The sequence below is a fragment of the Dipodomys merriami genome, unplaced genomic scaffold, assembly GCF_024711535.1.
Source record: "Dipodomys merriami isolate MVZ:Mamm:240054 unplaced genomic scaffold, mDipMer1.0.p SCAF_31, whole genome shotgun sequence".
NCBI lineage: Eukaryota > Metazoa > Chordata > Mammalia > Rodentia > Heteromyidae > Dipodomys > Dipodomys merriami.
In genome coordinates, this window is record NW_027204604.1 from 14,119,785 (window position 1) to 14,136,202 (window position 16,418).

At 51.5% G+C, this 16,418-nt stretch overlaps 1 protein-coding gene across 1 annotated transcript in view; it reads left to right on the plus strand.

The window, feature by feature from the left end:
• Window positions 1–16,418, plus strand: part of Cacna1s (calcium voltage-gated channel subunit alpha1 S) — a 64,402-nt gene that overhangs the window by 7,472 nt on the left and 40,512 nt on the right. Inside the window, exons 3-7 of the mRNA XM_070041854.1 lie at window positions 8,219–8,358; window positions 9,742–9,884; window positions 10,050–10,202; window positions 13,087–13,292; window positions 14,851–14,954. Of these exons, the coding sequence (XP_069897955.1) occupies window positions 8,219–8,358; window positions 9,742–9,884; window positions 10,050–10,202; window positions 13,087–13,292; window positions 14,851–14,954 (746 nt within the window). The remainder of the gene's footprint in view (window positions 1–8,218; window positions 8,359–9,741; window positions 9,885–10,049; window positions 10,203–13,086; window positions 13,293–14,850; window positions 14,955–16,418) is intronic.

Sequence of the window (16,418 nt, forward strand, 5' to 3'; positions counted from 1 at the left end):
AGTAGCTAGGATGACAGACCATGGGCCACCAGCACCAAACTTGCTGTGCAACTTTTAGGGTGAATTATGGGGATACGGCTGCCCTCCATTGTATACCTTTGTGGGTAGATTCAAACCTTTCTGGCCTCGTTAGTGAACGGGGAACCGCAACACTCTCTTTGGGAACAATCAGATCCTGCATGCAGTGACCACATGTCCAGCCTGGCACATAGCAATGGCACAGAAAAGCTTCCTTCCTTTCCCTTGTTCATGGTCAAAGTCACGCATCTAAGCCTACGGGGACCATGGCAGAGCCCAGGGTAGAGCCGTCGGTAGGATCTGAGCATTGCCCATGCCCATGCCCCTGGCATTTCTTTTTCCCCTTCTACATGTGGCAGCGAGTCAGGAACCAAATTGTCTGTGTTCATCTTGTAGATGCATCGTTTGGGTGGCTGTGTGATCTGGAGACACTGTTTAGCCTCTCTGTGTTTCCTTGTCTGTAACATGAGGGCAAGGGTACTTACCATGCAGAGTTTTGGTGAGGATCCAGTGCACGTGCGCAGCTAGCATAGGGTCTGGCACGGGAGTGGGTACTTAGAAAGGCTTAGCTGTTGTCACCCTCATTACACAAGACAATGCCGGTCCCCAGGTTCCTAGGCTGGGCATTCTGCTTTCCTCCCCTCATGTGACTCTCAGCCCTGTCAGTCTGTCCTGACAGCTGACACATCTACCCACTCCCACCCAAGAGAGCTGGGTTCTCCTGTGTGGGAGAGGGAAGAGGGGACTGAGACCCCTCCCCCAGGAGGCTGGGTAAAAAGAGAGACCCCCCCCACTTGAATGGTGTCCATTTGGGCAAGGGTTCATGGGGCTAAATATAGGCACTTTGCTCACCCCTTAACAGGTCATTTTCCAAACATGGAGGCTGAGGGGTCAGGCCTGGACACCCCGTGGTTTGGGTGACCACAACTGCTGCGCATCAGATTGGTGCACGGCTGACTTGAGTGGACAGCTGTGGCTGAGGATCCTAGTCTCCGGCCCCCGCCTTCTCCCTCTAGGCCTCGTTTTCCTCATCTGTGAAATGGGAAGAATGACTGTCAGAACCAAACCTCGGTCCATGCCCGAGGAGCACAAGAAAGGCCTTCTTTCCCCAAGACCTCGCTTCACTTGGATTCTGAGCCCATGCCTGCCTCCCCCCGGCTCTCCCCTCCCCCCAGGGTGCAGGGAGCCCGGATGATAGCTGTTCTTGACAATTGCTGGCACCTTCCTGCCCTGGGTGGTGCCTCAGCCAGAGCTGAGACTCAGGGGTCACATCTTCACCCTCATTGGGCCAGGAGTCTTGGCAAAGCTGGGCCCTGCTATGCTGGGGTCACAGATCCTGCCTTGTCTTTGGGGTATCATGAGCTCCAACCTGAAGACCTCCCACTCAGGTTGAATCTCAGACAGGGAATAAAAAAGCAGGGGCTACCCGAGACCTCCCAGGAGGCAGGGAGGCCCCTCTGCTGTCCACCGGAGGGAGCCAGAAAGACAGGAAGCCTGAGAACAAATAGCACTGTGGCAGAAGTGTCTTGGTGGTTGTGCCTGTCCAGCCTGCTAGCGCACCTGCAGGGAAGCCCAGGCAGAGAAGGAATCTGGGGACACCCAAGCCGGTTGCTCGTTCCTCCCTAAGCCTGGTTTTCAGCCAGGAACAGCCAGCCCCCCTTCCCTTTGCCTCTAGAAGCAGGCAGGCCTCAGGGTTTGTGTGTCCCTGCAGGTCATGTTCCTGGAGACTTTCTCCTGCAAACTCTGTGATGCGTTCCTCGTCTCCCAGAGCAGCCTGTTTAAGGTTTTCTGTGAGGCTCTGTAGGTCCCACAGCCCTCCCACAGAGAGACACAGTGGGCCCAGGTTATGCCTGGGAGCCCAGGTTGTAGGCTGGGAGCATAGAAGCGAGAGTGAGAAGGGTCCAGACAGCTATGCCTAGGGACCAGACAGAAAGTCTGTGCTAGGCAGTTCCTTTGCAGGGTGCCCACCATCTCCCATGAAGTCCCACGCATGCTGGAATGGGAGAATGGTCAGCTGGGATTGGCTGACCACTGGAGGCAGGAGCGGAAAGTGTGGGAGGGTGAGGGATGAAGTTCACCCATGAGCCCCTGAACACTGTGGGGTTCCCCCCACCCCAGTGCCATGTGGGTGTGTGGTCAGGGTTGCTCGCCCCCCGGCCTTGGGCCAGGGGTGGCCAGGAGCTGTGGATGGGGGCTGGAGGAGGATGGCCCAGTGCTGCTGTGGGCAGGGTGGTGGTGGAGCAGCGCCTTGTAGGGTGTGGCCGCAGAGCTCTCATCCTTGTCCCCCCCTGAGCTCAGGAGTCAGCCCAGGCCGCGCGCGAGGCTCAGAGAAACAGGAGGCCCAGAGGAACAGGTGACTGGGGACAATCACTACCTTCCCTGCTCTGCTATCTGCGACTGAGCTCCTGTCTCAGAAAAGGAGACCTCAAAGGTGTGCCTGCCTTCGGATTATACCTTAGAGATCACAGCTTCCTATTGTTCGTTAAACCAAAAAATCCTTAATGTCTATGACGTGCCAGATAATTAGCTGTATTCTGGAACAGAGTTCAGATGACGGCCTGTGAGGAGAAAGCAATTTGGTGTTTGTGTTGTCCCAGTACTGGGGCTTGGACTCGGGAATCTGTGCATTGTCCCTTAGCTTTTTTCCTCAAGGCTAGCACTCGAGCCACAGACCATTTCTGTTTTGTTTTTTTTGTTTTGTTTTGTTTTGTTTTTTGGTGGCTAACTAGTCAGAGAGCTTCTCTGAATCCACTGAGTTGCATAAGGTACACATGGGAACTAAATTCTTGCTTTTGAAGTTCTGGGTTTTGAACTCAGGTTCTCACCCTTGCTAGGAAGCACATTTGAGTCATGCCCCCAGCCCTAATTTTTGAAATTGCTTTTGATTGTTTTCTGTTAGTGGGTTTTTGTTGTTGTTGTTGTTGTTGTTTGGTTGTGGGACTTGAACTCAGGACCAGAGCACTGTCCCTGAGTTGTTTTTTGCTCAAGGGTAGTGCTTTATCACTTTGAGGCACAGCTCTACTTCTGGCATTTTGGGTGATTAATTGGAGAGAAGAGTCTCCCAGACTTTCCTGCTTGGGCTGTCTTCAAACTGCAATCCTCAGATCTCAGCCTCTTAAGTAGCTAGGATTACAGGTATGAGCTACCAGCACTGGATTATTAGTGCTGTTCTTTTTAAATCTTTATGCCAACACCGCTGTCTCAAGTACCTTCTTAAAATAATACTTTAATATCAAATGTTGATGAAAAGCCTGGAAGAAATCTTTCTTATTATGAGCTACTTGTTATTCTAATTTGAAGTAATAATAGTAATTTTTTATTAATAAGTAGTTGTACAAAGAGCCTTCAATTCTGTAAGTCAGGTTATGAGTACAATGCATCTTGATCAGTGTCACTCCTTTTATCAATCATTCTCCCCCATTTTTCCTCTAGTGACAGTAAATTTAAAAGCCTTTTTATTAGCATATGTTAGTTATACAAGGGAGGGGTTCATTGTGACATTCCCACACACACACATCTATATAGTGTACCCATCAACCTCATCCCTTCTAACATTATTCCTCATCTCCCTCTCCCTTTCTTTTCTTCCCCTCTACTCCTTTCTTAGAACAATTTCAGTTGGTTTCATTATTCTTTTTCCATACATGCCTGCTCTTAGTTAAAACCATGGTTAATAAATCTGCAAATAGGCTGGGCTAACTGTATACAAATAACACTTAAATAGCAAACCAAACTTTGATGACTGCTAAAATAATTAAGTCATAAATAAAGTCAGGAGCTGGATCTCAAGGAAAGGAGTGGTTGGGAAGATCTCAGTCGAATTGGGATTAGAAAGAAGACAGGGAGCCACGAGTCAGGATTGCTGGAGTGGGAAAGCCAGGGCAGAACCCAGAACCCAGAGTCCTTTCTGCTGGGTGTGGGCGGAAGTCTGCACCCCTGGGGAAAGAGCATCCGGGTTACCGGCAGAGGGCTGTACTGTACCTGCCTCCAACATCAACTCTGAGAGAGAGCCCTCTTACAGAGCACCCTGACTCTCTCCCTACATACTATTACCTATGGGGAAATGTTCCCTTTCATCTGTTCTCAGAGCAGGAAAACCTTGAGGGCAAGGTTAGAATACACAGGAAGAGGACAAGGTCATCTCAAAGTCAGTGGAGAGTGGCCCAGGGTACATTAGGTGGCAGAGAACACATCAGTAAATTCTTCCTGTGAGGGTCACAACAGTCCTACAAGATGGAAGGTCTTTGTGAGTGGTAGGCCTCAGGACCTCAGGCAAGACAGCCCAAGGCGGTGGGGGGGGGGGGGAGAGAATGAAGGCCCAGCATCTGGGTTACTGTGGAATCCCAAAGCCATTCCACTCACAGGCAGGAGACCAGCAGGCCAGTGGTGAGCCAGAGAGGTCAAGGTCAGCGAGGGTCATCTATGGGGATTTCTTGCCCAGGGACAGCCTGCAAATGGACTCAGATGCCAGGGCCAGATGCCAGGAAGAAACGAGGTCAGTATAGAGAGGGACGGGAGGAGGAGGTGTTGAAAGCACTGGGTGATTGAACATTAGGGAAGTGCTCATTCAAGAAGAAGAGTTCTGGTTCAAACACGTTGAGGTCAAGGTCAGACAGAGACAAGCCCTGGTGAGCCAGTCAGATGCGAGAGTGTCCAGCAGTTCTGTGAAGACGGGAGGAATCGTAGGGAAGCCCAGAGAGCAGGGCGTGGGCAGGAAGCAGGCCTCCCTGGGCCCAGGTGTCCAGTGAGGAGAGCCCTGCCACAGCCAGCTCGTGCCATACGTGCTGTACTGAGCCTGGTCAGACGACGGTAGCCACTCCCCCAAGGCTGCGCTTTAATGCTTAGGCAGTTCTTCAGGGTCCTTGTTATTACCTCACACAAAGAAACTGAGGTTCACAGAAGCTGAGGGACTTGAGCAGAGAAACAGCTAGGGAAAAGTGTGTGTGTGTGTGTGTGTGTGTGTGTGTGTGTGTGTGTGTGTGTGTGTGTGTGTGTGTGTGTGTGTGTGTGTGTGTGTACATGCGTGCATCTACATGCTGGGCTTGAGCGCTGTCTTAGCTTTTTCACTGAAGGCTGGTACTCTACCATTTGACCCACAACTCCATTTCCATCATTGTTTTTCTTTTTGTCAGTCATGGGGCTTGAACTTGGGGCCTGAGCACTGTCTCCGAGCTCTTTTGCTCAAGGCTAGTGCTCTACCACTTTGAGCCACAGAGCCACTTCGCTTTTTTGGGGGAGAGGGGGGTGGTTAGATGGAGATACAAGTCTCATAGACTTTCCTGTCCAGGCTGGCTTTGAACCCTGATCCTCTTAGCCTCTTGAGTAGCTGGGATGACAGGTGTGAGTCACCTGGCTTCCCTTTCCATCTTTTTACCAGTTCATTGAAAGTAAGAGTCTCTCAAATTGGTCTGCCTGGCCATCTTCAAACCTCGATCTTCCAATCTCAGCCTCCTGAGGGTAAGAGGCATGCACCACTGGTACCCAGCAGCCCAGTGAATTCTTACATCATGGCCACCACTGAGGACACCACTGCGCCCCCTTGAGGGGTGCTGATGGAAGCTGAGTGCTTTGAGAAGGCTGATGACTGATAGCCAGGCCTTGCCCTGGGATCCAGGTCTGAGCCTCATTCCTGTGGGAGGAATGTTCTTGCTCCTCGGTGCAGGACTGAGCCTAGGCTTGAGAGGCCTCGGCGCCAGCGCAGTGTGATGCGGAGGACGCTGCTGCTGTGGCACAGGAGCGGGCATCTCCCGGCCTGCATCTGCTCAGGCCAGGGGCGTGCTGTTTACACACGCAGGATTCCCATGGCAGGGCATTGTCACCCCGGGCCCCAGGGTGAGGCTGTGGGGTGGGGTGGGCAGGGCTAGGCTTTGGAGCCCGTGGGCTATGGAACCCAGGTGACCCCATCGGAGGCCCACAGCCAATGATACATTTGCTCTGAGTCAAACAGTGGCCAGACAGACAGCGGCAGGTGGGGGCGGTTCTCTGGTATACGTCGTGGCCTGACGCCCGGCCTGTGACCACAGCAACTATTTTGGGTCCTCTTTTTCCTTCCCTCAACCTGACATCTGTCCGTCCCCTGGCATTGCAGCAATCAGAAATTTTAAATGCTGGCTTTACTTCCTTTTTCTCCCTTAGCCCTGTCCCTGAATAGGGGACTTGACTTTAGGAAGCCCACCCCTACAGAAGGGAGACCACCCCCACAGAAACCCCCTAGAGAAACGCCCAGCACACCCTCTCGAAGAGTGTCCTGATCTCCCCGGCAGATCCCCTGCGTGGAAGGACTTCCCTGCCACCATCGCCTTCCGATGCTAAGCCTGGCCACTAGCAACGGGTTCCTGAACAAAATTGAATGGTCCCTAGCAACAGGCCCCTTCGCAGCATTGCACAGCTTGGCATTTTAATCATGCCAACTGCTATTTCCAGAAGGAGAAAGTGTTAGGATTGGAAATTCATAGAGGTGAAGAACAGATCTAGCTCACAAATGCCTCCGTTTCCTCTTGGACATGAAAGGGGAAATGAGGCTTTCAGGAAAATTCTCTGAATCACTAGTTTAGAGGTTTCTGGGGCCACATCCATATTAATGAGCCCCTTAGACATCCCTTCCCTTCCTTTCCTTCCCACATCTACCCACTTGGATGGAAAAATACAGCCATCTTCCTTCCACCTCCGTAACGGAGTGGCCAGCTCTCTGATATAGCTCTGTCCAGAGTGATCATACTATGGGTCACACCTCCCCAGCGAGCGGATGGAGAGAGGCCCAGGCTCTGAGCTTCTGTCCCAGGAGTAGGTGCTGGCGCCCCACGGTGATGGGGCTGAGCAGTGGCCTCAGAGAGTCTGTTACACAGTCCTTTGGGGCACCAGTCAAGTCACCTCTGGGCTGTCCAGCTCTGCGTCGGATCTAGCACCAGGCTAGGTTGATACCCCCTGGGGAGACCAGGCTTTTGGGGGGAGGCCTAGGAGACCACAGCTCTTAGAAGCCACCAAGCTAAGGTTCAGAAAGCTGCAAGGAGAGCAGTTTCAGCATGGAGTCCTGGCAGAAAGACCTGCTTCGCCCGTTAGAAATAGCTCTTGCCTGGGCTCAGGGAAGGGGAAGGGTGACCTGGCCAGGCTTAAGGTGACCCAACAGATCGGGCTACAGGAGCAGAGGCTGGCAGAGTCAGCAAGCCCTTCTGCAGGGCGGGGCTAAGCGGGCCTCAGACCTCCCCCATCCACAGGGAACCCCACATTCAGATTGTTGGGAGTAGGAAAGTGGTGGGGGGCGGGAAGTTTGGGCAGGAATAGAAGTTGGAGGGCAAGACCCTGCGCAGCAAAGGAGAGCCATGTAGGCTCCCCCACCTCCTATCAGTCCACTGAATGGAGGTACAAGAAAGATGCTCAGGCCGGAAGCCACCTAGAGAATGTGTCTTCAGGACTGCTCCGGGTCATCGATGTATCCGTGCTGCTCTAGACCCTGGAGATAATGGGCAAGGATGGACAGAAATTCCCTGCCCCACATCCTGGAGCTCATCTTCTTGGTAGGGAGGCGTAATGAGCAAGAGAAGGATTTGCATGGAAAGATAAATACACAGAACTGCAGCTAGGTGTAAGTGCTGGAAAGAGGAACAGGAAACACTGGAGGGGTTGCACTTGGTGGCCAGAGAAGACCCAGGCGAGGGGATGGCTCTTGAGTACAGACTGGCTAGATGCTGCACCAGTGGCTCACACCTGTAATCCCAGCCACCTAGAAAGCCAAGACCTGGAAGGTTGAAGTTCAGAGGGCTTTGACCTTAGCAGAAAAGTCTGCAAGAACCTATCTCCAATTAACCAGCAAACTGCTGGACTGGAGGCGTGGCTCAAGTGGTAGGGCAGCCACTGTAAGCAAGCAAAGCAGAGCAAAGGGGTGAGGCTCTGAGTTTAAGCCCTGGTAGCTACACAAACACACACACACACACACACACACACACACACACACACACACACACACACACACACACACACACAGAGAGAGAGACAATACACACACCAGCTAGAAGTGAGAGAGAGCTGGGGACGTGGGGGTGGGTGGTAATGAGGTAGCCCTGGTTGGGATTTAGAGAACAGCACGAGCCAAGTGTCCTGACAGGATTGCTGAGAGCAATCCTGGGGACACAGTGGCTAGAGGATGGAGCAAGGGGTATTGGGAGCACGCAGAGGAGAGGCATGACCTCATTTCCTCCCACAGGAAAAGCTGGAGTACTTCTTCCTCATCGTCTACTCCATTGAAGCCGCCATGAAGATCATTGCTTATGGCTTCCTATTTCACCCGGATGCCTATCTGCGCAGCGGCTGGAATGTACTGGACTTTACCATCGTCTTCCTGGGGTGAGGCCTAGCTGGAGTCAGAGCCTCAGGATCTACGCATGGTGCTAGCTGCCTCCACTGGTGGTCAATGCTGGTGGGGAATGGAGAATTGCCTCCCCACCTGGCAACAGGCCACAAGCTCCTTCCCCAGCTTATGACCCGGAAGTAAATGCATGTGATGACCCAGAAGTGGTTTATGTGTGTTCTAGCAGCCCAGGGGTCATGGAGAGTCACATCTCCCTGCTTTTGTGGTTTGTTTATGTATCCAACAGGCCAATATTACATACCTATTATGTGGATTCACAGAAATAAATAATGTTGGATAACGTTTATTAGCTTGTAAGCGCAGTTGAAAATAAGAGTCCTCCACAGGCTAGAAATGAGTCCTCCACAGGCTAGAAATACAAATAATGGAGGTCTGTTCCCTTGCTGCTCCATTGGCTTCGAGACCAAGGGCAAGGTAGCTGTCCTTGTCAGGACACAGAGAATGCACACACATTCCTGGTGTGTGTCCAGATTTCCTTTTGTAAGAACATGAATTAAAGTGGATCAGAGCCCACTCTGGCAACCTCATTTGTACCACCTAATTATAACAGCGACATTTATCAAGCACTTACTGTGTACATCACATGTAGCATCTCATTTAATTCCCCAACAAGCCTCTTGTTTCTTGGATGAAGAGGCCAAGGCTAGAGGTGAGGGGATGTACCAAATGTCACACAGCTAGCTGGTGACAGTGACAGGATTCAAACCAAGGTGGCCTCGGCTGCAAGGCTTGCCCACCTAACCTCCATCCAGCGCATGTCAGTCATGCCGGTCAGCTGCTTATCCAGGGCTGAGCATGAGGAAGCAAACAGGATTCTAAGGAATCAACCTGGCCCTTAGTGAGCAGCCCTGGATGGAAGCCGAGACACGAAGCGTGTCTCAGGGGATTCCCAACACAAGAGTGGAGGTAGAGTTGAGTAGAGTGAGAGGGGAGAGCTGTAGATGCGTCAGTGGCAGGGGTTAGAGGAAGGGGCATTGCAAAGGGAGGCTGAGGAGAACTCACTGGGGGTTGTCTTCTGGGTCACCATCAAGTGTAGGGGGAAGATCTACAGCTCACCCAGCCCCAGGGCCAGAGCCAGTGCGCTGGCACCCAGACCTCAACCCCCTTTCCTCACCCAGGCAGACATGACCAATAGATCACAGCACTGCGGTCATCAAATCTGAACTTGACCTCTGAATCTTTTACAGCAAATTTCTCCACACTGGTACAATCTAGTCGTGAGATAGTAGTGAGCGAACCACATTTACCCTTGCCCCGGAGCTAGTCCCCTGAACAGAGGGGACCCCGGAGTCCTGGACCTCTGGTACAAGTTTTTAATTGACCGTTGGCCCCCCTTCTCTCCATCTTCTCTACTCCAGGGTCTTCACGGTGATTTTGGAACAGGTTAACGTCATCCAGACCCACACGGCCCCCTTGAGCAACAAAGGAGCCGGCTTGGATGTCAAGGCCTTGAGAGCCTTCCGAGTGCTCAGGCCCCTGCGGCTGGTGTCGGGGGTGCCCAGTGGGTGGTGATGCTCTGCTGACCCTTGCTCCTTTCCCAACCTCCTCCCTTGCTCTCCCCCGCCCCTCCCCGGTGTCCCAGAGGCTTCCGGGGTTTCTGAGAGGGAGGGCCAAGAGCTCGAGAGCAGGGGTGACTCTTCCTTTCCCCTCCCTGCCCGCCCGGCAGGCCTGCAGGTGGTCCTCAACTCCATCTTCCAGGCCATGCTCCCCTTGTTCCACATCGCCCTGCTTGTTCTCTTCATGGTCATCATCTACGCCATCATCGGGCTGGAGCTCTTCAAAGGCAAGATGCACAAGACCTGCTACTTCATCGGGACAGGTGAGCCGGGAGGGACGGGGAGAGTAGAGGTCCAGGGACAGCTCACTACATGAGCCCCCGCAGGTAGCAAATTGCCTCCAGGGTGAGAGTTTTGCCTCCCCTACCTGTTGACTGTGGAAATGAGTTTCTCCTGGGCATAGAACTGGAAGAAATGTAGCTGTGCCTGATCAAGGACAGTGGCCTGAGCCATTACCTCCCCCCACCCCACCCCAGGGTATCTTCCAAGATGCTTAGGACAATTGTTGAGAGCAGCTTGGGCACCTCTTGAATTTTTTCCTTGGAGCCAGGGATTATCTTTCGTCTAAATCTACTTCTCAGATCAGGCTCACGAGGTGGGCTGTAAACCTCGAGAAACACTTCCGGGTCAAAGTGGTCACATGATGAGTTGTCCAAAATAACCTCCACCGAGGCCCAGAAAGACTCAAACGAAGACACATCCTAAAGTTTCCAGAAGGTCTCAGGGCTCTTGACTTTAGGACACCTTTACGTTCTGATGATATCTTGAGGACCCCAAAGAACTTCAGTTTATCTGGGTTTGGTCATTGCGGTTGGTATTAGAAGGGAAAACTGAGACGAATGTCCTGGCATTCTTCATGAACTCGTTTGAAAGAGAGAACATTTAAAACCTCCTGAGAGAGCATGAATAATTTCTGTGACCAAAAACCTTGTCTTTTCCAAAGACAAAGCTATTTAATTGGAAGTACATGTGAAATCTGATTCTTGTACTTTGCGAGAGATTTCAAGCAAGACGTGGAACACAGCAACAAGTACCACCACAGTTTATTAAGAGGGGAGCGTGTGCGTCCACACACTTCTATAGAGAAAAGTAGGTTGTCTCGGAGCAAAGACAGGCTATGTCCCGGCTTCCGTAGAGCTGAAGGAGATGTTTTGAGAGAGCTCTCTACATTAACAAAGACAATCTTGATAGCTGAATGAAGTCTGTCTCATTATACATGGTACATGTGTTTCTTTGGTTTTGTTTTTACCTTTGTATCCCCAAATGCTCACTGTCTCTTTAAGCTCTTTTTGTATCTCCTCATCTATTTATGTCACTAACTTCTTTTTACTTATTACTTGTTTTTGTTTTGGTACCAAGGCTGGAAATCAGGTCTTGGGCTTGCTCAGCTTGTACATGAAAACATCTTGGAAGCTCAGAGTTATTGTTTGTTATTGTTGTTGTTATTTAATTTTATGTTTTTCTCCTTCGGCAGCACTGGGGTTTGAACTCAGAACTTCCCACTTGTTCGGTGGTTATTTTTTAAATTAATTTTATTTATTGTGTATGTGGTGCTGAGGAATGGAACCCAGAGCCTCATGCTAGGCAAGCACTCTACCACTGAGCCACCTTCCCAGCCCCTCGCTGGTTATTTTTGAGATAGGCCCTTGCACAGCCCCACGCCCGGGCACAATTCGCCCATTTAGTCCTCCCGTTGTAGCGAAGGCAACAGGCTCGTGCCTCTGTGCCCATCTCTCCACTGAGAAAGGGGTCTCATGAATCTTTTTTACTGCCCAGGCTGGCCTTGAAGACAACCCCTAACCCCCAATCTCAGTCTCAAGTAGCTAGGATTGCAGGCCTAGGGCACTAACACCTGGTTGAGAGCTCTGTTTTTAGATCTACATTCCATCAGGCCCATTTTGCCAGCCTGACTCATCTCTGCATTCCTTTGGGCCCATTTCATGGGCATGGCTCATCTCCACACTTCCTTGGCCCTTGGCGTTTCTGTCTGTTCTGTCCCTTCCACAGTACCCCCTCCACAGTGGCCAGTGCTGTGTCACTCACTTCTAGGGACTGAACTACGTGTCATCCCTCCCTCCCGCGTGTCGGGTGGGGAGCTGTGAGCCTAGGATGCTCAGACGAGGGCCGGGAGGTTTGTGAGCTGCCGGGGCTGGGGGTCGGCCAGCCCCACTGTGTGTCGTGAGCCGTTCTGTAGACATCAGCTCTCCATATTGACACCCAAGTCCTCTTTTCCACCCCTGGTTTCCTAACTCCCTGTCTAGCCCAGTATGGTTCCATGGCCAGAGCCGTCGGCACCCTAGCATAGATCATCAGGCAAGCAGGAAGGGACTGGCAATCCCAACCTTCCATCCAAATTTGCAGATCCCGCTATGTGGTCTTTTTTTGTACTAAAAAAAAAAAAGTAGTTTTACTGGAGTTACAGTTCCATATGTCAGGTTATGAGGACAAGCCATCTTAATCGATGCCAGCCCTACCCATGAAATCTTTTAAGCACGGCTGAACAACAGTGATTAATAGCCCCTCAAAGATTAAGACTACTGAGTGCAGGGGTCATTGATGCCCATTAATGCCCCTCGATGCCCTCCCTGCCCCATCTCGCTGTCGTTGTGGGCAAGCTGAGTATTCAGTTCTGCTGATCTGAGCTAATCTCTAAACACAGAGGCAAGCTGTACAACGTGCTAATATAAAAGGGAACCTGGGACATTTTCAGAATTGTAGGCATTGAGGGCTCCCTGGGAGCCCAGGGGACTGCACCAGCCAAGGCCTGGTGGCTGCCTGCCCCAAGGACAGACCCCAGCTGTGAGCCACGAGTCTGTGGCCAGCCTAGCCTGTCTGCATTATCTCCATTTTGTCACTCCACACTGAACCCACAGATGGGGAGTCCCACCCCGACTCCAGTCAGGCAGAAGCCCCCTCCCCATCTTTATAGCTTGATGAGCTGCTATAGATTGTGCTGCCTAGGACAATTTAACAGAGAAGCAGATCGCCACAGAGGCCTTGGGACCTAAGACACGATGACTCATGCGAGTCCTCCATGCCCGGCCTTCCTCCCGATCTCCACCTGCTGCCCGTGTCCTTGTGCCTGCGGCTTCTTAAGACTGCTGCCCACCACGTCTTCTCCTGCTATTGTTCACCTTCTCCCTCCAGACATCGTGGCCACCGTGGAGAATGAGAAGCCATCCCCCTGTGCCCGGACAGGCTCGGGGCGGCCCTGTACCATCAACGGCAGCGAGTGCCGGGGTGGCTGGCCAGGACCCAACCACGGCATCACCCACTTTGACAATTTCGGCTTCTCCATGCTCACCGTGTACCAGTGCATCACCATGGAAGGGTGGACCGATGTCCTCTACTGGGTAGGTCTGGGCCTGGGTCTCTGCAATCATCTCCCTAGGGGGAGCAAATGAGGGGGATGCCGTGCCTTGTCTACCCCCCTAGGTCCCCCTGCAGGGGCATGGCTTCCTCCTCCTCTCAAGGTGGTATCCCAGCATTCTCTGGGGCAGTCTCAAGAGGGTAGGTGAAGTGAGGAGCCCCACAGATCTTGTCTCTGTCCCTAACTTCTCCCTAAGCCTGGCTGTCTGTGACTCTGTCCTGGTAGCCGGCAAGATTAGGCATCTCAAGAATGAGCCACCCTTTGGGTTTTTATCTTGGTGTTAGCTACCCACTTAATTGCAGGCCTATTTTTTGTTTTGTTTTTGTGCTGATCCTGGGACTTGAACTCAGGGCCCAGGCACTATCTCTAAGCTCTTATTGCTCAAGGCTAGTGCTCTACCACTTGAGCCACAGCTCTACTTCCGGCTTTTTGCTGGTTCCTTAGAGATATGAGTCTTACAGACTTTCCTGCCCAGACTGGCTTCAAACCATGACCCTCAGATCTCAGCCTCCTGAGTAGCTAGGGTTGGAGATGAGAGCCCCATTTTATAGATGAGGAGATAGAAGCTCAGAGAGGTGAAGTGACTGGGAACCTAAATAGGAACCTGATGAGCAGCAGAGCCAAGAACGGAGCTCTAATCCATCCGGCTACCACCCAGAGCTCCTAATCACAGCCTGGCACTCCTTTGAGGGGGAAATTGTAACACTGTCAAACACCTCACAAATACAAAGGATTAGGGTGAATATTTCTTATGAGCTCATTTTAGAGACGCAAATTATTAAGCATGTCACGGGAGTGTGGCATGTGTTACTTCACCGCCGCTACAAGCCTGGGAGGAGGCAACCTGTGTCATTATCCTCACTAGGCAGAGATGTTAGGGGACTTGTCACAGAGAGCCACAGAGATTGTTTGTTTGGAAAACTTTGGCCGCAAAGAAATCAGCTGAATGCAGGGCACTGGTGGCTCACGCCTGTAATCCTAACTACTTAAGAGGCTGAGAGCTGAAGACCACAGTTCAAAGACCACAGTTCAGCCAGGCAGAAAAATAATCCCCAAGACTCTTATCTCCAATTAACCAGCAAAAAGCCAGAGGGGAACTGTGGCTCAAGTGGTAGAGTGCCATCGTTGAGCAAAAAAAGCTAATCAAAAAGGCAAGAGCCTAAATTCAAGCCCCAAATAATAGTGTGAGAGAGAGAGAAAGAGAGGGAGAGAGGGAGAGAGGGAAAGAAGGGGGAGGGGTGAAGGGAAGCAAGGGAGAAAGAAGCAGCAGTCAGCTAGTTAACATCCAAGCAGTTGAGTCTAGAGAGAGATGGGAAACCCCTTGGTTGGGTGGACAGTGCATGTGGTGGACAGTTGATGAGTGTCTGCCCATCCCCCTGACATCCTCCCAGCTCAGATCCTAGTGCTCAGGCCAGAAAAGGCTTCCTTGCTGGGCCCCAGTGGCTTTTCTTCTTATCCCTGGAGTGGGTAGAGTCTGAAAGGACAGAGCTGGGGACAGGAACTGAGTCAGAGGAAAGGACTCACACCTTTGTCTGCACCAGGTCAACGATGCCATTGGGAATGAGTGGCCCTGGCTCTACTTTGTCACCCTCATTCTGCTGGGATCCTTCTTCATCCTCAACCTGGTGCTGGGTGTTCTGAGTGGGTAAGAAGCCCACGGCAGCTGGGGCGGCAGGAGGAAAGAGCGCAATGGGGCCGGGAGGTGTGGTTCAAGACCCCAGCCCATCCGTAGCTACCCTTTAGCCCCACTGAGACAAATGGAAGAGGTAGAAGATGCAAACAAGTCTTCATTTTGCTCCCTTCTTCTCCTGACCTCCTCCATTCTTGCTTCTGCATTTTCACGCCTGCCTGACACTCCTGAGCCCCTAGCCTCCTGCCCTGGGTGCGTCTCAATTCCTGTTCAGCACTGGGAGACCGCACAGCCTTCCACTGAAACATTCAAACTCTGGAAGTAGCCCGCACATTCAATAGCTTCCTTCACTAATGCTTTGAAGTTGTGTGACCTTTGTCTAATCACCTCACCTCTCATGCCTCAGTTTCCATATCTGTCAAATAGTATCGATATCATGGGTTATTATGAGGGTTAAATAAGCTAATATGCATAGAGTGCTTAGAACAGGGTCCATCACATAAAAAGCACTAACTCTACTGGGCACTGGTAGCTCTTACCTGTAATACTACTCAGGAGGCTGAGATCTGAGGATCACAGTTCCAAGCCAGCCTGGGTAGAAAAGTCCATGAGATTCTTTATTTTTTTCTTTTTTTTGGGGTCCAGTTGTGGGGCCTGAACTCTGGGCCTGGGTGCTGTCCCTCAGCTCTTCAGCTCAAGACTAGCGCTCTACCACTTGAGCCACAGCACCACTTCCGGCTTCTTTCTTTTTGCTTATGTGGTGCTGAGGAATCAAACCCAGGGCCTCAGGCATGCAAGGCAAGCGCTCTACCACTGAGCCACCTTCCCAGCCCCTCCATGAGATTCTTATCTCCAGTTAACCAGCAAAAGAGCTGGAAGTAGAGGTGCGGCTTAAGTGATAGAGTGCCAGCCTTGAGCAGAAAGAGCCAAGTGAGAGTTCAAGAATCTGAGTTCACACCACAGTAGCAGCAAACACATAAAAGTACTATTATTGTAGTTATTATTATTTATTATTATTACAAAGCTAAAGCTGGAATTCAGATCTTAACTCTTTCTAGGCAAGCACTCTACCACTTAAGCCACACCCTTAATCCTTATAGCTTTCAGTGTGTGTGTGTGTGTGTGTGTGTGTGTGTGTGTGTGTGTGTGTGTGTGTGTGTGTGTGTTTTCAGATAGAGTCTCATGCTTTTGCCTTGGCTATCCTCAGACTTCAATCTTACTACCTCTACCTCTGGAGTAGTGGGGATTATAGGCATGAGTCATCACATCCATTTGTTTCTGAGACAGGGTCTCCTTGACTTTTTTTTTTCCCAAGTTGGCCTCATACCTCTATCTTCCAGTCTCCCCCTTCCAAGTCACTGGGATTACAGGATTACAGGTGTCTGTGTCATTTTTACTGAGCACTGTCAATGTGGAGCAACCCTGCTTTGGTCCTTCCACAGCGAAAGGGCCATCAGTGGCCATCAGCTTCCTTCCCTA